Below are 22944 nucleotides of genomic sequence, written 5' to 3'. Positions count from 1 at the left end.
CGCAGCTAAATCTGCAGAGCTGGGAAGATTGTATCCCCCATATAAATAACATTCTATTGGTAGCAATAATTTTATATAATAATTTAAATTGAAAAATTCGAGGTTTTGAATACCGCGTCGTTTTGCTTATCAGTTCATAAACACTATGCCATGGGCTCGGTAAGTCAGAAATCTCTTCCCAACTATTTTGCAATCTATATGGGACGGCTGTCAATCCTTTGGTCCTTAAATGAAACTGGTATACTTTGCTATTTATCACGGTTTTCTTTAACCAATTATGTTCTTTAATGCAAGGCCGACAGACAAGTTCCTTACATTTTCCCCCTTCCACTTTCCTCTTTCATTTTTGCGGTAATGCTGCAATTATTTGGTTGTAATTTTGGGTAGAGCAGACATTTCATATGTTTTTGTTAGCTGCATGTGTGACATAACTCCACCGATGATATCATTTACGAAGATTATACCTTTTTTAAACATTTTGTCAAGAAAAAACAACAACAAAAAAACGGTGTTTCCTAACCTTAACCCTATGGACTGATGTGTCGTATTGGTTTAAGTATTGTAACCAGAGATGGACTGATGTGTCGTATTGGTTTAAGTATTGTAACTAGAGATGTGGGTGGACATATTTTTTTCTCCAAACAGACTTACGTGGCTTAGATTTCCAATGTGACTTTAGGAGGATATTAAGAGATATAGATAAATAAATTGGTCAATTTAGCAGACGCACTTATCCAGAGCGACTTACAGGAGCAATTAGGGTTAAGTGCCTTGCTCAAGGGCACATCGACAGGTTTTTCACCTAGGGGATTAGAACCAGCGACCTTTCGGTTACTGGCACAACGCTCTTAACCACTAAGCTACCTGCCGCCCAGGAGACAATAAGCAGAGTAATGTGTACCTTATTTACTAAACAGACCTTGAATAGTCTCTATCTGCTAATAGATGATGTCTATGTCTTTATTAAGTCTACTGAGGCAGGAATGTATTCCTAAACATCACTATGCATGTTCATTCTCCTATATCTATTATTTCATTTAACTGTTGTAGAAGAAACCTGGCAGCCACATGGCCAGAGTCTGTACACTCTGTTCTAGCTCAGAGCAGTTGTGCTGAACTGTTATTATCTCCTAATGACATACAGTGAGAGACAGATTTATGATGAGCCCGGGGCTGAGTGTTACGAATTCAGCCGAGGCTGCCCCTCCTCCTTGCTCGGGCAGGTTTCGGCGTTCATCGTCACCGGCTTACTAGCCACTACCTCTCCATTTATCATCACTCCATTTGTCTTGTCTTGTCTTGTCAATCACACACACATGGTACTCATTCCCTCATTAGTCTGTGTATAAGTGTTCCCTCTGCCCCCTTGTCCTCGGTTGAGCTACTCTTTCCTTGTATGTATATGTATGTGTATATATGTAATCTCCCGAGTGGCGCAGTGGTCTAAGGCACTGCATCGCAGTGCTAGCTGCGCCACTAGAGATCCTGGTTTGAATCCAGGCTCTGTCTTAGCCGGCCGCGACCGGGAGACTCATGGGGCGGTGCACAATTGGTCCAGGGTAGGGGAGGGAATGGCCGGCAGGGATGTTGGTGTGCTGTGCCTTTTTTTCTCCACACATAGTGTTGTGTGTTCAGGGTAGGGGAGGGAATGGCCGGCAGGGATGTAGCTCAGTTGGCAGAGCATGGTGTTTGCAACGCCAGGGTTGTGGGTTCGATTCCCACGGGGGGCCAGTATGAAAAATTAAAAAATGATGTACGCACTCACTAACTGTAAGTCGCTCTGGATAAGAGTGTTTGCTAAATGACAAAAATGTAGCTAAAATTGATTTTTCCCTTGTGCTAGATTCGTTTTGACGCTTGCTGCGCTTTATTCATGTACACTGAATAAACTCTGGATTTCGGTGTTTTACCTCCTGCGCCTGACTCCGTCATTCACACCTCATCACACTGAGCCTGGCAGTCATCTAGATTTTAAGGTATGAGACTGTCCAGGAACAGCCCACCTGCCTCGCTTCAACCTCATCCTTATCATCCTTATTAGAAACACAGGTCTGGGATCAGTACTTACTCCATAGTCATCTGGGAAACCACATCAAAGCTGGTGAAGTCAGCGTTGGCAAATTTGTCTTTGTACTGGCCCATCTTGATGGCATCCAGCCACTCGTCCACAGTACTGAAGCTGGAGAAGTCTGGAACACTGCGGTCCAGGAGAGGAAGATGGACACTAGGGAAGATACATACACTAAGAGTCAAACACAGCCCTAGAGACAGTGTCATAACTCTCTCACCTCTATGATGGCAATCAGTACGTTTGGAACAGACACAATAATGGAGAGCCTACACTAGATTAGTTTTAAGGACAAAACTAAGTAGCCTTGGCTTCATGTACTGGAAGCCATTTTCCGAGTTGACTTCTTAGAAAAATGTATTTACAAATGGAGTGACAGGCTTAGAAGAGCCAGCCCACTGGGAACAGACGTCAATTTAACATCTATTCCACGTTGGTTCAATTTAATCGAAATGACGTGGAAAGAACGTTGATTCAACCAGTGTGTGCCCAGTGGGAGTATCCGCACAGTTTCAGTGGAAAATCTATGTCTCTATTCTACACAGCACCAAAAATGAAAATATAGCATAGGATATATGGAATGAAATATATTTTAGCATTCATAGGAAACTGACACCCAGGGAAAATGTACTTTTAAATGTTTTTTTTATTTTTTTATTGTGCAACTGCTTCAAATCATAATTTGCCTAAAGCATTCATGGAAATGACTTGATCTATGAAACCAATGAGGTCTTATTTACATAACCACTCGGCGCCAAAAGAAACAGGAGACAGTGTTTGGTAGAAATAAATTGTACCATGAATGTCAAAAGTGTAACCCAAAATGTTAAACATTGAAGGAATCATATCCTTTGAAATGTGTAATTGTTTTCCCATATTTGAAGTCAGATGCACGACATCCTATCTGTGGAAATATGAAAGTAGTACTTGAGCCCAAATCCTGGATATTATCATGACTGGCCAGGAGAGACAGAGGGACACTTGCATTCAAACACACTAATATACAGACAGACAGACTAAAAGAAAGAAAACCCCACAGATAAACTGACAAAGATCTAAGGAGAGTGTTCCACTCACCCTGATGACAGAGGGGTCATGGCCTTCAGACTGTTGGGGTTGCGGATCATCTTGTCCAGGTTGTTGACGATCTGGCTGAACTTGGGCCGGTTGTTACGGTCCTTCTGCCAGCAGTCCAGCATGAGCTGGTGCAGGGCACTTGGGCAGTCCATGGGAGGGGGCAGCCGGTAGTCCTGCTCTATGGCATTGATCACCTGCAGGGGGAGACACAGATCTCTAAGGGTTGCTATGAGGCTCTACGAGGAGGAGGAGGAGGAGGAGGAGGAGGAGGAGGAGGAGAAGGAGGAGAGAGACGACAATCCCATTGTAGAGCATCCTCTCACAAATCTCAGTGTTATACAAGTCAAAACTGCAGCACACATGCCCACACACATACATAATCCTGCACACATTATTGCATTAACACTAAGTAGGAAATGACCACCATTACCATTTAGACATTGTTTTGTCTTGGCTGCATACTTACTGTACCAGTTAAGTGTCACAGTAAAGTAGCAGTCTAATACCAATGGCTCCTCACATCCATGCAGTCTGTGCCAGCAGTGACTCCTCCTCAGTCAGTCTGGCATCAAGAGCCTTTAGAAACTATGTACAGTAATGTTCCTGCCATACACATATCTAAGTGAGAGCCTGGTCCCAGATCCATTTGTTCTGTTTTGCCAACTCTATGGTCATTGTCACGCCAAAATGGTCTAGTCTGAGACTAAGAGTGGCCAGTGGTGATGTTGGTGGTGGGCGAGGGATCAGGGAGTTGATGCCTGGCTAGGAGTGGGGAACGACCGGCCCAGAGGAGGATTCTGATGAGGACCCACGATCCTCTGCTCATTATCACCACCATTATGGAGCTCCATTCAGGCCCAGATTAAGCTCATTCAGAGGCCTCCCTCCCAACCAAGATGCTGATGGAGTAGAAACACTATCTGAAGCCGCTAATAAGATAACCGTCGAGCTCCTCAGTCCCTCTTAGGGCATTAGTGTTCACACTTTCAATTTGAAACTATTTTCATTATCTCTCTCACCATAATTTGCTCTCTTCTCCACCACCCAGAGGGAGCCTGGAAACAGAGGCTCCAGTCAAGAGCAGGAATAGTCTGTGGAGCACTGCCTTGCATTCCAAATCATCTTATTATCTCTCTGTGGTAACTGGGGGGCTTTCATATTAAACCCAGGTTAGAAAGTTGCTGTTAAGCCAGGGGAAGAGAACCACCATGACAAAATGAATCTCTACGGGGAGGTAATAACATTCAGGAACAATTGTCTGTTTGAATAAAATGTGAACATTTGATGCCAGGCTTAGAGTGGTTCTGCTTGATGAATGATACAAATAATATATAAAGGACTATAAATACATACGTCTTGATTGGTCATGTCCCAGTAAGGTCTCTCTCCATAGGACATGACTTCCCACATGACAATGCCATAGCTCCAGACATCACTGGCGGATGTGAACTTCCTGTACTGGATGGCTTCAGGGGCTGTCCATCGGATAGGGATCTTCCCTCCCTGAGAAACACAACACAATGAAGGAGCAATCTTATAGAGGGAAGTGAGATGGAAACCTGATCGTCACAGTGTCCTGGCTCTGCAGAGAGAGATTATTCACAGCAACAATACTCTGTAATCCCAACTCTGAGATGGATATAACTAAACTCCTGAGAGTGGATGTGTGTGATATGGAAACCCATAAACCGGAGGAAAGGGACAGGTGAGGGGGCTCTGTTATGATGGGGAGTGTGGTGTGTGAGGTGAGTGTGTGTGTGTGCGTGCAGATGTGTGTGAGCGTGCAGGTGTGGATGCATGCACACGTGTATGTGTGTGGTGTTTGCGGTAAGGTCATGGTACGCACCAGGGCGCTGGTGTAGGTGGGGTCTGACGTGTCGTCCTCCAGGAAACGGGACAGGCCAAAGTCGGACACCTTGCAGACCAAGTTGCTGTTGACCAGGATGTTGCGTGCGGCCAGGTCGCGGTGGACGTAGTTCATGTCGGCCAGGTACTTCATGCCAGAGGCGATGCCACGCAGCATACCCACCAGCTGGATCACTGTGAACTGACCGTCGTTTTGCTGCAAAAAAAAGATCACATTAGATCACAATATGATACATCCCCAGGGGCCTCTGTGGGCTATGGTTGAATAGATGTGGCTATAGGATAGGCTGGGCTAAACTGGGTCTGGTTGGCTGCAGCTGTTCTCCTTCCTGGATTGGCCAAGGCATTACCACATACATGGGGAGTGTCTGGATCTGGCATGCAGCTGTGCCTCCAACTGCGCACACCTGCACCTTCACCACCCACCACGAGGACCAGAGATCAACTATGGAATATCCAGGAGGATCATGACGAGAGATGAGAGAGCATGAGCATGGACAGACAGGCCCAGTATCATGGCCCAGGGATGGGGTGGGGTGGGGACACAGATGGACCACAGACGGACTAGGCCTGGCTGTGTATTCCTCTGGGCATGTTCCCGGCTTATGGTTAGCCAGATCCTCTAGCCTGTGTCTCTGTGTCTCTTCCAAACACTTTTCTGCTCATTAGCAGTGCAGGAACTTCTCCACCAGCTCCTCATGTACCACAGCAATTAAGTGTTATGCATTATTCATGAGGCTGAAATGTCTCCCAACTACACAGCTCCTCCTGATCTCTGCATCCCTGCACTGTGTTTGCATATACTGTACTTTAAATGGGAAGATTCTTCAACCCAAGTCATTTGGATCTGATTAGCAGATAGAGGTATAATTTATATATTTGAGTTCTTAGGGTAATACATGCTCTGCGCAATTTTATGATTCTATCCCAATTCTAGTCATAATTGAAGAAAGCTTTTATATGGATGGGGAGAGTGGGGTAAATTGGGCAATTTTTTACATTCTGCATCACTCTGTCAAGGGAAATGTAGTCTTTTTTCTAACAAAAATATCTACATATACAGCACATTCGGAAAGTATTCAGACCACTTTACTTTTTCCACATTGTGTTACGTTGGAGCCTTATTCTAAAATGGATTAAATCGTTTTTTTCCCCTCATCAATCTACACACAATATCCCATAATTACTAAGCAAAAACAGTTTTTTTTAAATGTTAGCAAATGTATAAAAAATATAAAACTGAAATATCACATTGACATAAGTATTCAGACCCTTTACTCTGTACTGTTGAAGCACCTTTGGCAGCAATTACAGCCTCAAGTCTTCTTGGGTATGACGCTACAAGCTTGGCACACCTGTATTTGGGGAGTTTCTCCAATTATTCTCTGCAGATCCTCTCAAGCTCTGTCAGGTTGGATGGGGAGTGTCGCTGCACAGCTATTTTCAGGTCTCTCCAGAGATGTTCGATTGGTTCAAGTACGGGCTCTGGCTGGGCCACTCAAGGACATTCAGAGACTTGTCCCAAAGCCACTCCTGTGTTGTCTTGGCTGTGTGCTTAGGGTAGTTGTCCTGTTGGAAGGTGAACCTTCGCCCCAGTCTGAGGTCTTGAGCGCTCTTGAGCAGGTTTTCATCAAAGATCTCTCTGTACTTTGCTCCATTCACCTTTCCCTCGATCCTGACTAGTCTCCCAGTCCCTGCCGCTGAAAAACATCCCCATAGGGATGGTGCCAGGTTTCCTCCACACGTGACGCTTGGCATTCAGGCCAAAGAGTTCAATCTTGCTTTCATCAGACCAGAGAATCTTTTTTTGTAGTCTTTTTTTTTGTATATATATATATATATATATATATATATATATATCATTATTATATTTTTTAGGGGGTAGATCAGCTTTAATATTGCAGATAGATTGTAACTTCCATCAATGTAATTGCCTGCATCACTTCCAATCCCCCATATGTTTGTTTTTTCTCGCAAATATATATATATATATATATATATATATATATATATATATATATATATATATATATACAGTTGAAGTCGGAAGTTTACATACACCTTAGCCAAATACATTTAAACTCAGTTTTTCACAATTCCTGATATTTAATCCTAGTAAAAATTCCCTGTCTTAGGTCAGTTAGGATCACCACTTTATTTTAAGAATGTGAAAGGTCTGAATAAAGAGAATGATTTATTTCAGCATTTATTTCTTTCATCACATTCCCAGTGGGTCAGAAGTTTACATACACTCAATTAGTATTTGGTAGCATTGCCTTTAAAATGTTTAACTTGGGTCAAACGTTTTGGGTAGCCTTCCACAAGCTTCCCACAATAAGTTGGGTGAATGTTGGCCTTTTCCTCCTGACAGAGCAGGTGTAACTGAGTCAGGTTTGTAGGCCTCCTTGCTCGCACACACTTTTTCAGTTCTGCCCACACATTTTCTATAGGATTGAGGTCAGAGCTTTGTGATGGCCAATCCAATACCTTGACTTTGTTGTCCTTAAGCCATTTTGACGCAACTTTGGACGTCATTGTCCATTTGGAAAACCCATTTGCGACCAAGCTTTAACTTCCTGACTGATGTCTTGAGATGTTGCTTCAATATATCCACATAATTTTCCTTCCTCATGATGCCATCTATTTTGTGAAGTGCACCAGTCCCTCCTGCAGCAAAGCACCCCCACAGCATGATGCTGCCACCCCCGTGCTTCACGGTTGGGATGGTGTTCTTCGGCTTGCAACCCTTCCCCCTTTTTCCTCCAAACATAACGATGGTCATTATGGCCAAACAGTTCTATTTTTGTTTCATCAGACCAGAGGACATTTCTCCAAAAAGTAAGAATCTTTGTCCCCATGTGCAGTTGCAAACCGTAGTCTGGCTTTTTTATGGCGGTTTTGGAGCAGTGGCTTCTTCCTTGCTGAGTGGCCTTTCAGGTTATGTCGATATAGGACTCGTTTTACTGTGGATATAGATACTTTTGTACCTGTTTCCTCCAGCATCTTCACAAGGTCCTTTGCTGTTGTTCTGGGATTGATTTGCACTTTTTGCACCAAAGTACGTTAATCTCTAGGAGACAGAACGCGTCTCCTTCCTGAGCGGTATGACGGCTGCGTGGTCCCATGGTGTTTATACTTGCATACTATTGTTTGTACAGATGAACGTGGTACCGTCAGGCGTTTGGAAATTGCTCCCAAGGATGAACCAGACATGTGGAGGTCTACCATTTTTTTTCTGAGGTCTTGGCTGATTTCTTTTGATTTTCCAATGATGTCAAGCAAAGAGGCACTGAGTTTGAAGGTAGGCCTTGAAATACATCCATAGGTACACCTCCAATTGACTCAAATTATGTGAATTAGCCTATAAGAAGCTTCTAAAGCCATGACATCGTTTTCTGGAATTTTCCAAGCTGTTTAAAGGCACAGTGAACTTAGTGTATGTAAACTTCTGACCCACTGGAATTGTGATACAGTGAATTATAAGTGAAATAATCTGTCTGTAAACAATTGTTGGAAAAATTACTTGTGTCATGCACAAAGTAGATGTCCTAACCGACTTGCCAAAACTATAGTTTTTTAACAAGACATTTGTGGAGTGGTTGAAAAACAAGTTTTAATGACTCCAACCTAAGTGTATGTAAACTTCCGACTTCAACTGTATATATATATATATATATACATACATACATACATACATACATACATACATACATACATACATACATACATACATACATACATACATACATACATACATACATACATACATACATACATACATACAGACAGTTGAAGTCGGAAGTTTACATACACTTAGGTTGGAGTCATTAAAACTTATTTTTCAACCACCTCCCTGACCAAGGCCCTTCTCCCCTGATTGCTCAGCCAGCTCTAGGAAGAGTCTTGGTGGTTCCAAACTTCTTCCATTTAAGAATGATGGAGGCCACTGTGTTCTTGGGGACCTTCAATGCTGCAGAAATGTTTTGGTACCCTTCCCCAGATCTGTGCCTCGACACAATCCTGTCTCGGAGCTCTATGGACAATTCCTTCGACCTCATGGCTCGGTTTTTGCTCTGACATACACTGTCAATTGTGGGAACTTATATAGACAGGTGTGTGCCTTTCCATATCATGTTCAAGCAATTGAATTTACAACAGGTGGACTCCAATCAAGTTGTAGAAACATCTCAAGGATGATCAATGGAAACAGGATGCACCTGAGCTCAATTTGGAGTCTCATAGCAAAGGGTCTGAATACTTATGTAAATAAGGTATTTCTGTTTTTTATTTGTAATACGAATGCAAACATTTCTAAAAATGTGTTTTCAATTTGTCATTATGGGGTATTGTGTGTATATTGATGAGGATTTTTATTTATTTAATCCATTGTAGAATAAGTCTGTAACGTAACAAAATGTTGAAAAGGTCAAGGGGTCTGAATACTTTTAGAATGCACTGTAGTCCCGTGTAGCTCAGTTGGTAGAGCATGGCGTTTGCAACGTCTGGGTTGTGGGTTCGATTCCCACGGGGGGCCAGTATGAAAATGTATGCACTCACTAACTGTAAGTCGCTCTGGATAAGAGCGTCTGCTAAATGACTCAAATGTAAAAATGTATTTCAGGATGTTGTGTATCCATCGAATATCTGAATTAATGTAAACATTACAGTTTGGAAAACATAGCTTGTCCAAAGAAAGTGGTCCTTTGGCACAACTTACCCCAGGTATGAGGAAAGATGCCTCGCGAAACAGGGTAAGTTAACCGCTACCTTTTTAAAACCATCTATCTTTATTTCCAAAACACAATTCAACACAATCACAATCGGTCTTTTAATCATCTTTTAACACAGGCTTATCACCTAACAAACACGTTGTACTTTTTAAAACACTTTTAACAAAGGCTGGGCCATGTTGTTACCTCTTATCCCAGCGATAATGCCTTGCATTACACCTGGGAAGAAAGCACTTACATTTGCTCAACTTGCCATTGGCTCAACCATTTGCTCAACTTTCCCCAAGGCAAACATTTTGACTATATTAGCCCACACAACTACAATGATGCACTTTCATGCTAGGTTTAGGACCTCATATTGAATCTTATAGACCCCAACTGATTTATACAACAATCTTAAAAGTGTCTACTTTGGTTTAGATAGAAGCATTATGAAACCTCTAGCACAATAAATTCATTTGAAAATCAGTTTTTTGGACCTAACTTGCTTTCCACTTTTTCCGTGTGGTTTCTTCCTTCACAGACTCCATGAAATGATGACCTCTTCCTAAATATTTGGTCAAATTATTCATTTTGTGTACGGTTTCCTAGAAACAAGGGTGGCTCAACTTACCCCTTTGGCTCAACTTATCCCACCCTCCTCTACCATTTGTTATGGTCATTACATGGCCCTCAACTTTTGCTACTTTCTCTGCTTGTTGTTGTCTCCATCCATCTATTAGCTGTGATTGATCAATTTGTCTCATTTTCTCACTTTAGCTCTACCTTGGAGATGCAACACAGCAGTGGAAGCTGCACCAGGAGCTGTAGGGGAGCTGATCCTTCAGCTGGCAGCTCCTATCTAAGGCGGTCGTCTTCACTAACCCCCTGCTGGCTGACCCTCCTTCACAGAGCGCCACATTCTAAAGCACTGACGCTGTCAGCAAACGTTGTCATATAGTGAGGTGCCACAGTGGTGCTGTGTTGTTTCGAATACAATGTGCTGTCAAATATGCTTAACACACAGAGACAGAGACACAGACACACAACCCTGTCAAATTCAAGTGAGTTGGCATCCCGTGTCTCGGAGGTCTGAAGCAGAATGCTAATAAAGTTCATGTTTTGCACCTCCAGCAGTAGACAGAGCAGCAGTCTGATGACAGGAGGATGGCTACCAGCAGACAGGGAGGATTAAAAGGAGGATTTTGATGTGTATTTTGATCCACAGAGGAAGAGTTTTAAGTCTCGAGTTTATAATATTCTCGAATAGCTCAGAGCTGATACTCGTCAGTGTGCTCTCCTGCCCTGAGTCGTGAAAGCCTTACTCAGTATGATCCATACAGAGGCTAACAATGTGACGAAACTAAGGCTATAACAGAGGTGGTGGAGGGGGGCGTTATCCACATAGACTGACTAGTAGCAACATCAGACATATCTAAAGATGAACATAGTGATTTATATCAAACAGCAGAAATAGTTGGCTCTTGTTAATTATATATGTTTTCCATATTTTATAATGATGGTGTTTTCACTCACAATTGATTTAAAGTGAAGTAAAACTAATTGGTGGAAAAATTCTATATATTTGTGAAGATTTCCATAAATCACTAGTTTTTTCCCCCTTACTTCTAACCCACGATGAGTCCAATAAGAGATTAAAGCTTTTGGACACCCAGTCACATCAGGAAAAACATGCTTCCATTTAGCTGACATGCTACAGACAGACGGCACAGGACTGGCTGACAGCTGACAGCAGCCTCTCATCTACAAGCCAACTTAATTCTCTGAGAGCTGACATGTTTTCTTCTTAACTCTCGCTAATAATTTGAAACCCTCCCAAGGTGAGGTTAGGTATCTGGAATGTATTTTCTGAGATATGAGTTCTATGAGTTCTGCAATTCATGCAATATGTTTGACTAAATGTTAAGGTGCTGAATAACATGTTAACAGAGTCATTTTGTGGCATAAGTAGAAAGCCCTATAAATTCATAGGTCATTTTCCTTTTCTGTGACTCAAACAGGAGGACTTACTGTGGGTTAGTATGGCTAATACAAAATGAGAGCATGACTAACTTCACTGAAATGCTAACCTCACTCACCAGCAGCTAGTGAGCTACTCTACTTAGACTCCATTTTACTGTAGTCAAACATGGAGATCAAGGGGAAATACTGTATAACAGCCAGCGCTAGTGGCAGCGTAACATAAATCAATAATTGGACCAGACAGACACTCAGAGAACATTAATACTGCAGATTGATTGGGTAGAAAATGCGCGCTCTAAGGACTCGCTCTAAGGCTCATTGATGGACACTATGCTAAGTAAAGAGGAGTTCCACATGATTAATGTTCTGCATATTAATGTTCACTTGAACCTAGATGGGTTAGCATTAGGATGTGTATTTAGCAGTCATTTCCCAATGTGTGTGTGTGTGTGTCTGCATGTCTTTGTCTACCTGTCTATCTGCATAGCCATTAGTATTAATATTTGACTCAGTAGGACAAAGACAAACAGTGCGTAACTCACTCTGAGGAAGGAGTCCAGTGATCCATTCTCCATAAACTCAGTGATGATCATGACGGGGGTGCTCTTGGTGACCACACCCTCCAGGTGGATCACATTGGGGTGGTCAAACTGACCCATGATGGACGCCTCAGACAGGAAGTCCCGCCTCTGCTTCTCTGTGTAGCCCGACTTCAGCGTCTTGATGGCCACAAACATCTCCCTCTTGCCTGGGAGCCTCAGGTTCCCACTGCACACCTCCCCGAACTCTCCTACAAGACACAACATAGAGGCAGAGGGACAGTTAATGATAGGAGATGTCTGACAGAGGTTACAAACATGAACATTATGAGCCAAAATGTAGTCCCTAATTCATTGGAATACAGACAACATTCAAAATATTTAGTTGTAAAGAATTACTGGCCTTTCTCTTTACCTGCACCAATGACTTGCTCAATCTTCACACAGGAGATGTCAATCTCCTTAGCAAACTCCCTCACAGCCTCGTTGGGGTCCTCATATGTAAACGGATCGATATATATCTTCATTCCTGGAGTCACTTGGAAAAAGAAGAGGCCGATATAATTTTGTAGTCTGACATACACACACACAAACTCTGCAACAGTGTCTGTATTTAAAATTCAGAGTGTGAGTAGCCAATGCAGTATATTAATATGATTGAGTCAGAGAGGTTAGTGTTAGTGCAAGGTAGGAATGGTAGGATTGGCTGGGGGCCTCAGGACTATAATAATCAATGGGCAATGACATGATATTCCCAGTGAGTTGTTGGCAGTAATAAGGCAGGTTAATGTATGTATCAGCTCCAGAGAGTCATAGCAGACCATTAACACCCAGGAGAGGCAGCCGGTCACTATACTAGTATCGCTCTCTGCTCTAGAAAATAAATTGGCTCTCTTAAACTCTGATGCCAGGTAAATTGGCTTAAGGTGGCCTTTAAGTGTTCAGTGACTTAAGTGTCCCAGGTTTCAAATCCGATTATTCTGGCTCTTACTTCCACATCTCGCCTGAGGCTTTTTGAATGGATATTGTGATCATGCACAGACAGTCAGAGAAGCTGAGAAATATGCATGGAGTAGAGTCATGAAACCTGCATAGCAGACTAAACTGAAGAAGTGTTCAGGAACAGATGGCGAGCCCCCTGAAAGTCCCCAGTCAGAACCCTCCTATCTCTTCCCAAACTATGGAGCGATCCAAAGACCACCCACCAGAGCATGGCAGAGACCACCTGACACAGGGGAGGAAAGCCAGGAAAACTGTGACCATCAGTGTGGGGATGAAGACACACACAGGGGAGTGGAACTGTATTATTAGCTGTGAAATGCCCTCAGTCTCTCTGGCATTACTCCCCACTGAATTTCACCCGGGAAGAAACAAGTTCTGTAAATACAGCATTTACTGCAATCTTTATTGATTACACATGGGAAAGCTGTCTCCATTGATAAGCCCGGCAAGCGGAAGAGCTAAATAGAAAAATATAGAAATAAATAAAACTGAAATAAGCTCAGGGAGGAAATATTTCAGACCATTTCTGTTTAGCTGAGTGACGGAGGGGAAAACGATAAGCCAAAGCTCCCAGAGAGAGCCAAACTAGTTTAAATTACGGCTCCTGAGCTCCAACTTGAAGATTTATTTCTGTATCATGGAACGATCCAACTATAAACCCCACCTTCACAACATGGAAAACAAAATAATTAATAAAGGCCATTCCTTCACAATCTCCTTAGAATTTTTCAGCAAATGCAAATGGTGTGTGTGGTATTAGCATGTTAATGGACTTAACTAGCTAAGAGAAGGCTAAATGCTATTTCCACAACAATGGAATTAGTTGACTATGAAATGAGACCATACAGCCAACACACACTTGTACACAAGTTATGTTGGGATAAATCCTAGCATTAAGATGGTTGAAGAAAACAAGAGACAAGACTACAAATGGAGAGGTGAGAAGAAGCACAAGGTTGGGAGGTAGCCAAGGACACTAGTGTCAGGTGGTAGCCATGGAGACAGGTGTGTGAGGCAGCAGAGGGTTGAACGTTAGCCATGGAGACAGCTGTGTGAGCCAGTAGCCATGGAGACAGGTGTGTGTGTGTGTGTTAGCGAGAGTGTGGGGGAGGTGCAAACAGTCACAGAGTGAGAGCGAGGGCTGGGTTACTCACTGTGGCCGCTGGTGTAGTGCTGCAGCTTGTCTGTGTACTCTGAGTCTGCCCTCTCAAAGCCACGCCTCCTGGGAGAAAGACAAAGAGCTATAGCGCTGGTCCAGAGAGGGGCTGTGGTCTATGTAGCAGGCCTTCCCGCTCCACAGCTAGCTAATGACCACTAAACACAACCAGCCTATAAACTATAAACCCCACCTTAACAAGCTACAGCACCCATTAAAGTACACTAATGAAGTAGTGGGGAAAACAACCACTAAAGCGAATGTGTCTAATCTGGCTGGCTTGTTTGACTGTTTGTGATAGGTCGCAGGCAGCATTGGTTGGCTGCTGGAGCATGAATGACTCACCGGTTGCAGACGATGACGATGACAACCACTGCGATGAGGAAGACCAGACCTGCAGCTGCAGAGCCGATAATGAGAGGCAGCTTCTCCTGAATGCTGGTGTTGTACTCCTCTGTGATTAGACAAACACACACAAACACACCATCACACACTGAAACATATGGGCCGGTATATGAGCGAATGCATATGGAGCAAGCAGTTGGTGACAGACAGACAGACGGTTGGGGAGACCAATGGTCATCTTGGCTGGCAGCACAAGACCTCTCTCCAAAGCCCACTGAGTGGGCTCAGATGCCAGCGATATGGCCGCCCGCTCGTCTATAACTGAGAGAGTGTGTTTGGGAGAGACCCAGCTCCCTTCCCTCCAGAGTGCTGCCAAACACAGGGAATCCAGCATGGCAGTAGGCACATAATCTCCACCTCAGGTCCTGACTGCTCTGTCTGGGCCGGAGACTGGGGAGGGCTGTGTCATGGGTTGTGTCCCAGGGTGGTACTGTATGCATTATACTGTGATGCTGGGTTCTCTTTTGTCTGGCGGCATGCTGGCTGCTTTCCGTGGAGGAGAAGAGAGCAGAGGAGTGATCAGGCTAATGATGGCCCTCGGCACTCAGGTAATGAGATGTTTAGAGAACACCCAGGTTGCTGTGCTAACATTAGATGGGCTGCTTAGCAGCCAGGGGAGAAGCTAATCTGCCAAGCAGTGTCCTTCTATACAGATTAGACACTTTAACCTGATGTATGTTTTACATTAACCCACATTCATTGGGTCTATGTTGTCATGGTCCAGGTTGGGTTGATGGGCCATGCATGGGATGTGATAACTCTACATCTCTCTATGCTCTATCTGACTTGAAGGAATGTTGGCTGCACCCTCACCTTCAGTCATGGTTTGGAAGTAGAGCTTGCCGCTGTAGCGGCCAAATCCGGCCACAGTCCGGGCACGAACCAGGAACACATAGATCGCGCCTGGTTTGAGACCGCGGATGACCACTGTGTTGGTCTGGCTCTTTATGATGGTTGAGTTGTACTCGGTCTGGTCCTGAGAGAGTAGGAAAGACAGAGGGAGAAATATAAATCAGTGCCTCCCACAGAACAATTACCATACGCATGCATTAATTTAGTGCCTTAGAAGAATAGGCTGATGAGCAAAGTAACTAAGATACAGACTCAAATGTTTCTAACACTGATGTATCTATTTGATCAATCAGAATGAACAGAGAATGAAAAGCAACAGCCGGAGGCAGAAGGGAGGCAGTTTCAGGTCAGCTAGAATTAGTTTGTTTGAGCTGTGAGTTCTGACGATCAGTGCAACCTTCATTGCCACACCGCTTCTCTCTCCCCACAAAGCTGACAGGTCTGTCTGGAAGAGGAGACTAAAACTGTGCCGGCTGCTGCCTTAAACCAATCACTCAGCAGCATGATTACAGTTGTGAGTTCTAAGTCACGGCAGGGGCCGGAACAATTGTTTTGACAGCTCTCCTCAGCAGTGTCTAAGAAAATAATTAGACTAAAAAGTGGAGCAGCATGGCGCGCAATCACAGAGGAGTCCTCAATGAACGTTGTGTGTGTGTGTGTTCTGGTCTGGTCTGCTCGTATCTGTGTGTGTGAGCAAGTGTTTGTGTGTGGTAGTGTTTATTGTGAGAAAGTATGCTGATTTTGAGGAGTCTGTCTGTTGAATACTATTTTTATGGCAGTCAACGCTCCATTGTTTCAACCGCAAATCTCTCTGGCGGGCTGAGAGCGTTTCCCTTTCCCATTGACTGACCGTGATTATAATTGAAAGGGATCAAGCAGAAGTTGTACGCGTGATTCAGAAGCTATGTCTGCCTGCCTCAGAGAACACACTGTACACCAATAGGCAAAGACATTCTGAATTTCAATTTGATAGAAAATGAGAGATTTGTTTTGCAGTCAATGCATACCCTTATTTGGCCCTTCTGAGGTGAAGGACTGGCAGACTCAATGATATCTTTATGTGTGTCTGTGTACATGGAGGTGAGATAGCGCAGACTGTTTGTTAATGGGTAGTGTGCAGTGGGTACCTACCTTCTCATAGTACTGCAGTTCATAGTCCAGAATGACTCCATTGGGCTGGTCTGGTTGAGACCAGGACAGAGTGATGCTGTCCACGGTACGACTGACCTGGTGCATAATGGACACTGTCGATGGAGCTGCAGAGAGAGTCATAGATAGAAAGAGAGTGATATACAGACACAGAGGGAAAGGAAAGTGCATAACAAATAAAAATGTAGCTTCACAACATTCAGTCACTACGATTAGCTCTGAATCATATAATTAGTTCAGAATCATATATCTGAGGCATAAAATCTCATCAAACAGATGCCTACTTCACTGAACTATGTAACGCCATAGTGATAGTGATATGTTGATAGTTGGTCTCATCGTGACTAGACATGCACTGTATGTAGACAAGTCAAAACACACTTCATTTGAGGGGATTTTCCAGCACTGACTCAGTATTATTTCCATGATTAATCCGTGCTTCCCACACTGTCAGGGTGTGAGCGCAGTGTCTGTCTGGCTGGCTAGCAATCATTCCCCTGGCCGCATCCTCCTAGCAAGACAATTTGTGGAGCAAGCCCATTTTGTAAGGCACATAAAACCAGAGAAAATCACCAGAACCACAAGTATGCAATACACAATTGTCATTTAGTTTTTTAAGCCTTCTATTTGTGTAATTGCAGTCTATGTTTACGCATATTTCTTGTGGATGACAACTTAATACACACTAGTAAACGGTTTGAAAGTGCAAGGACAAAAGTTATGGTTATGGTGGACAGATATAGAGAATTATAGCATTTATTTTGATCACATAATATGTGGTAATCACTGTGTAGAAATAAGCCAGATCCTTTCAGCAGTAGTTGAGCCATAAAGGACTGTTGAATGGGTAGGGTTGTTGGCTGCCTTTATTCGAACAAAACCAAAGGCCAAAACTTGCTACTTTCTTTTTAGTAAGGCTAAAGGGTCATGGAGGGGCATGCTATCCATGCGCCCTCATACAGCCATTAACATTAGTGCAGGGTGCTGTGGGTCAAAGTGAAGATAATGCGGAAGATGAACGCACTGTCTGGGGCTGGGAGGGCAGGATTTATTGGCCCCGGACCCCAGCCTTGGCTGCACACACAGCCCTCAGTCAGCAGCACAGTGGCTCCCCAGAGCCCCAGCCATAAAGACAGAGGCCGCTCCAGCGGCACGCGCTCTCCATGGAAAATCCACTGACTGGAAAACCCTCCCATCCTCCCTCCCTCGGCCCCACCCACCATTTTCTCGGAATCTGGGGGAGTGTGTGTAGTTAACATCTCATTATAAATCTCAGTGTTCATTTATTTTGTTGTAGTTCATGCAACAAAATGCTGCTAATTGCTGATGCTATCTACCACGCCACAAAAGAGCATTTCAGATGGGGTTTGGATTAGAATGCACATGTTCAGTACTGTAGTGTAAAGCCCATAGCAGCTCCCAGTGACCAGTGTGCTGTAAGACATGATGATGGAGAGGGCATTTCATTCTCACCAGCATGTCAGCCTTGCCTCACATGCCCTCTGACCCCAACAGAAGCCTTCATACAAGGACACTAATCATGAGATACTGTCTAAACAGGGATGTCCCCATATACCATCGGCCTTAGATAATTAATAGGCAGCCTGTAGTTTCATCTCCTGCAGCACTTGCACAAAGACAGCCTGTGATTCTGCCATGAGCATACATAATCCTCTTCAGAGAGACCCAGAGGAAACTGGACTACTCACAGGCATTTCTTCAATCTCACTGTCCACTGACTTTGTTTGCAGTCACAAGACAGCCTAATAAGACAAATAGTCACTCTACTGGGAACTCAGGAGTATCGCATTACAGATGTACATATATTCAGGACTGCATGCCACTTGCTTTTTTGTCCATAGCATTTCCAGTAGACAGGCGGTGTAGCCATCTCTGGTAACCTAATCCCAGGCAGGGCAAACAGACAAAGGCAGCATATGTCTTCATATACAGAGGATGGACACATGCCAATTTAAAAGCTGTCCAAGAAGGACATTGTGGTTTCCTCCGATGGAAGGACGTCTTCCGGACTTCAGCATGACAGACGAAATGTCTGTATCTCACCAAAAATAACTATTGAGGAAAAACTAAACAGGACAACAGAGACCAAAGAAGACGGAAGCCCTACTGTTACTGCTGATATGGGGAAAATGTGTGTATCATGTCGACTGTACTGCAATAATTGTATAATTTTCCACTTGATACGCCAGAGCATAGAGAGGGCTAACAGCAGAGTCTCTGCCATGAGGAGGCTGATAATCACCAGCTAGTAAAATATATAGTAAAATAGTCATGGTGGAGCATTCAAGCTTTCCAAATGATTGCTGCTTGCAACGGTACAGCGATGAGGACTATTTATCAAGAATCCTAGGCGTTTAACTTTTTCCTGGCAAGCCTTGTGTGCTGACACATTAGAACGATCATCCAGCACAAAAGAGGGCTCAGAGGGAGCGTGAGTCTGCGAACAAACTCATCAGGAACAGATAACGTTTGCATTATCTCAAGTATATCCAGGCCCAGAGTTTCTGAATAACATCCCAACATTTTGGGAAGGTAAACCAACAATACTGTGCTATCTCTAGATGGGAGGGTTTAGAAGAGAGGGTTTACATGAGAGACCCTAAGGTGACATGCTGAACGCGGAACGAGAGAGCTTGTTTCCTGGCAAAGTTTGGTTTATATCCTTTTTTTGGATCCCGCAATGCGGTTAGCCTCAGTTGCTGTGACCGCTACTTTCTGTCCAGACCAAAAAATCTGAAGTTGTTTGGCATAGCTAGCTACTAGCCTAGCTGGTAGCTATCAAGCTAGCAGGGTTTTCCAAGAATACATCCAGAGTCCAATGGCAGCGAGTTTTACACCACTCCAGCCAACGCTTGGCATTGCGCATGGTAATCTTAGGCTTGTGTGCAGCTGCTCGGCCATGGAAAGCCATTTCATGAAGCTCCCGGCAAGCAGATATTGTGCTGACGTTGCTTTCAGCGGCAGTTTGGAACTCTGGAGTGAGTGTTGCAACCGAGGACAGAAGATTTTTACGCGGTACGCGCTTCAGCACTCGCCGGTCCCGTTCTTTGAGCTTGTGTGGCCTACCACTTTGCGGCTGAGCCGTTGTTGCTCCTAGACATTTCCACTTCACAAGAACAGCACTTACAGTTGACCGGGGCAGCTGAGTTACAAACTGATTTGTTGGAAAGGTGGCATCATATGATGGTGCCACGTTGAAAGTCACTGAGCTCTTCAGTAAGGCCATTCTACTGCCAATGTTTGTCTTTGAAGATTGCATGGCTGTGTGCTCGATTTTATACACCTGTCAGCAACAGGTGTGGCTGAAATAGCCAAATCCACTCATTTGAAGGGGTGTCCACATACTTTTGTATATATAGTGTATTTCTCTTTGGACAAATTAACAACAGACTTTCAGCATGTTTATAGAGAAGGGCACTCAAAATGTCGGCCTACTGCACTGACACAAATAACTGATGATTGGCTGAAAGAAATTGATAATAAGAAGATTGTGGGAGCTGTATTTTTAGACTTCAGTGCAGCCTTTGATATTATTGACCATAATATGTCATAGGAAAAATGGATGTGTTATGGCTTTCCATCCTCTGCCATATCATGGGTCCAATAGAACACATGTCATCAACCACAGCTAGTGAAATCGCTGCAACCCTAAACAAAGAGTTGCAGTTTGTTTTGGAATGGGTGGCAAGTAATAAACTAGTCCTGAACATATCTAAAACTAAAAGCATTGTATTTGGTACAAATCCTTCCCTATGTTATACGTTCTAGACCTCTCAATCTGGTAATGAATGATGTGACTGTTGAGCAAGTTGAGGGGACTACATTTCTTGATGTCACCTTAAGACTGTAAGTTGTCATGGTCAAGGCATATTGATTCAATTGTTGTAAAGATGGGGATAGGTCTGTCTGTGATAAAGAGATGCTCAGCATTGTTAACACCACAGTTGACCAAACAAGTCCTGCAGGCTCTAGTTTTATCTATGTAAATACTGACTATTGCCTGGTGATATTGTCAAGTGCTGTCAAGAAGGACCTAGAAAACCTGCAGCTGGCCCAGAACAGTGCAGCACGTCTTGCCCTTCAATGTACACAGAGGGCTAATGTCAACAGTATGCATGTCAGTCTCTCTTGGTTCAAATCAAATCAAATCACATTTTATTTGCCACATCGGCCGAATACAACAGGTGTAGACCTTACAGTGAAATGCTTACTTACAAGCCCTTAACCAACAATGCAGTTTAAAGCAAAATAAGTGTTAAGTAAAAAATAGTTAAGTAAAAAATGAAAATAACAAATAATTAAAGAGCAGCAGTAAAATAAAATAACAGTAGGGAGGCTATATACAGGGTGTACCGGTACAGATTCAATGTGCGAGGGCACAGGTTAGTCGAGGTAATTGAGGTAATATGTACATGTGGGTAGAGGAGAGACATACTAGCTCTGACAGACATACTTACCCCACCATACATGCCATACATGCCACAAGGGCGCAGTCCCCAAATCCAAAAAGAATTCAAGGCAACACACAATATTAGATAGAGCCATGATCACATGGAACTCCCTTCCATCTCAAATAACTCAAGCAAACAGCAAAATTAACTTAAAAAAAACAAATAAAACAACACCTCACAGCACAACTATCTGACCTAAATAACTCTTAGACATATGGATATGTACTGATGTGTGTGGGTAACTGTCAGTAATGAGGGTAACTGTCAGTAATGTGGGTAACTGTCAGTAATGTGGGTAACTGTCAGTAATGAGGGTAACTGTCAGTAGGACCTTTTTTGGTCCTATTGTTCTTATTTTAAATGTGTGTAGTTCAGTCCTTGAGTTGGTCTTGCCTATTCATGTTCTGTATTATGTCATGTTTTATGTTTTGTGTGGACCCCAGGGAGAGTAGCTGCTGCTAAAAGACATTGGGGCTTCGGGCTCTATTCTAGCATGACACTCCGGTTGGGGCCCTATTTTGTGCAACATCCCAATAGAAGTTTTACTGTTGTGTTTGAACACCTACTGTAGTAACCTCCATTATCAATCAAAGATGGGCTTTACAGAGTTATTTCCACTCATGTAAATCCATGCCAATTTAATGGGGCATGCTTTTGCAAACACAGAGAAGCAATTTCAATTTACTCAGGCCACTGATCTATCCCATGTACATCCTCTGCCCAGTCTGTAAATAAATATCTCTACTGCTTGTTCTGTACTCTTCTATTCTGCTACATTCATTTGGTGGGCTTTGCCTTCCTCCCTCCCCTGCATGTGCCCCTCTCTCCCTCTCTCTCCCCTCCTCCCCGTCTTCCCCCAAGAATGCTAGTCCCCTTTCAGCTCAGCCTATTGATTCTGTTCCCTTCTGAGCTTGATGGGCATCTTCATTAAGCGAGCTGGTGGACTGAGACCAGGCTGGCCTTTGATGGCTGAAAGGCATGCAGGATGGGAGAGGCACAGGAGAGGGCCCCCTGCCCATCACATCTCACCCTGCTTGGGCCTGAACAGGGCCTGGGTCTGGGTGCAGGACCACGTGGGCCAGCTGGAGCTTCAGTCACCAGAGAGACAGTGAAGCAGCAGCCATTACAGAGCCATGCTCCGAGGGGTGAGAGGCACAGTCATTATAGTAATCACAGTTGCAGTTTGTGGTTGGGAGAGACAATGCCACTTCAAGTGATTTCCCCTTTCTCCCTTTGTTCCCCTTCTCATCTTTAAAACCCTGCACTATTACAATAAAATCTAGTGAAATGCCAAAAAAACATGGTTGGAGAGACAGAACAGTCAACCTTCTATCTTGGTTGTTGAATATGGGAAAGTGACTTGGATTTTGGACTTCTCTTTGAATATCTGACTTGCCAATATGCAGCATGGTCGATGACCATGTGGCTTTGATTTGATTTGAGGTTCTGGTGCAGGGAGCAACGCTATGATTTGGGGGAGGATGGGGGAGGTAGCAAGAACAGGTCAGCCCTCGTAAATCCCTGTCCCCTTTCACAGTAAAAATCAGTTTCCTCCACGGCACCGTCTCTCCCAATGGGCCGACCAGCTGCCCCTCCACCATGCAGTCAGACAGCACTCCTAAACAGGCTGTTGGTGCTGCCTGCACTCTCTCTCCCTCCGAATGCT

The 22944-nt window shown here is 43.8% G+C and overlaps 1 protein-coding gene across 8 annotated transcripts in view; it reads right to left on the bottom strand.

Annotated features, from left to right (window-relative positions):
• Nucleotides 1-22944, bottom strand: part of LOC311134228 (ephrin type-B receptor 2) — a 172211-nt gene that overhangs the window by 2833 nt on the left and 146434 nt on the right. The window contains exons 6-15 of one of the 8 annotated variants that reach the window (XM_084167837.1): nucleotides 16789-16913; nucleotides 15619-15781; nucleotides 14746-14854; nucleotides 14399-14466; nucleotides 12646-12780; nucleotides 12246-12493; nucleotides 4992-5207; nucleotides 4499-4648; nucleotides 3146-3339; nucleotides 2069-2224 (exon numbers count right to left, since the gene is read on the bottom strand). In XM_084167837.1, the coding sequence (XP_084023963.1) occupies nucleotides 2069-2224; nucleotides 3146-3339; nucleotides 4499-4648; nucleotides 4992-5207; nucleotides 12246-12493; nucleotides 12646-12780; nucleotides 14399-14466; nucleotides 14746-14854; nucleotides 15619-15781; nucleotides 16789-16913 (1564 nt within the window). The remainder of the gene's footprint in view (nucleotides 1-2068; nucleotides 2225-3145; nucleotides 3340-4498; nucleotides 4649-4991; nucleotides 5208-12245; nucleotides 12494-12645; nucleotides 12781-14398; nucleotides 14467-14745; nucleotides 14855-15618; nucleotides 15782-16788; nucleotides 16914-22944) is intronic. The other 7 variants (XM_084167840.1, XM_084167839.1, XM_084167843.1 and 4 more) reach the window with 7 other exon arrangements.

The sequence above is a fragment of the Coregonus lavaretus genome (assembly GCF_964263955.1).
Source record: "Coregonus lavaretus genome assembly, chromosome: 8".
Taxonomy (NCBI): domain Eukaryota; kingdom Metazoa; phylum Chordata; class Actinopteri; order Salmoniformes; family Salmonidae; genus Coregonus; species Coregonus lavaretus.
The sequence above is the reverse complement of the archived record's forward strand: the minus strand, read 5'-3'. Positions and strand labels throughout refer to the sequence as shown.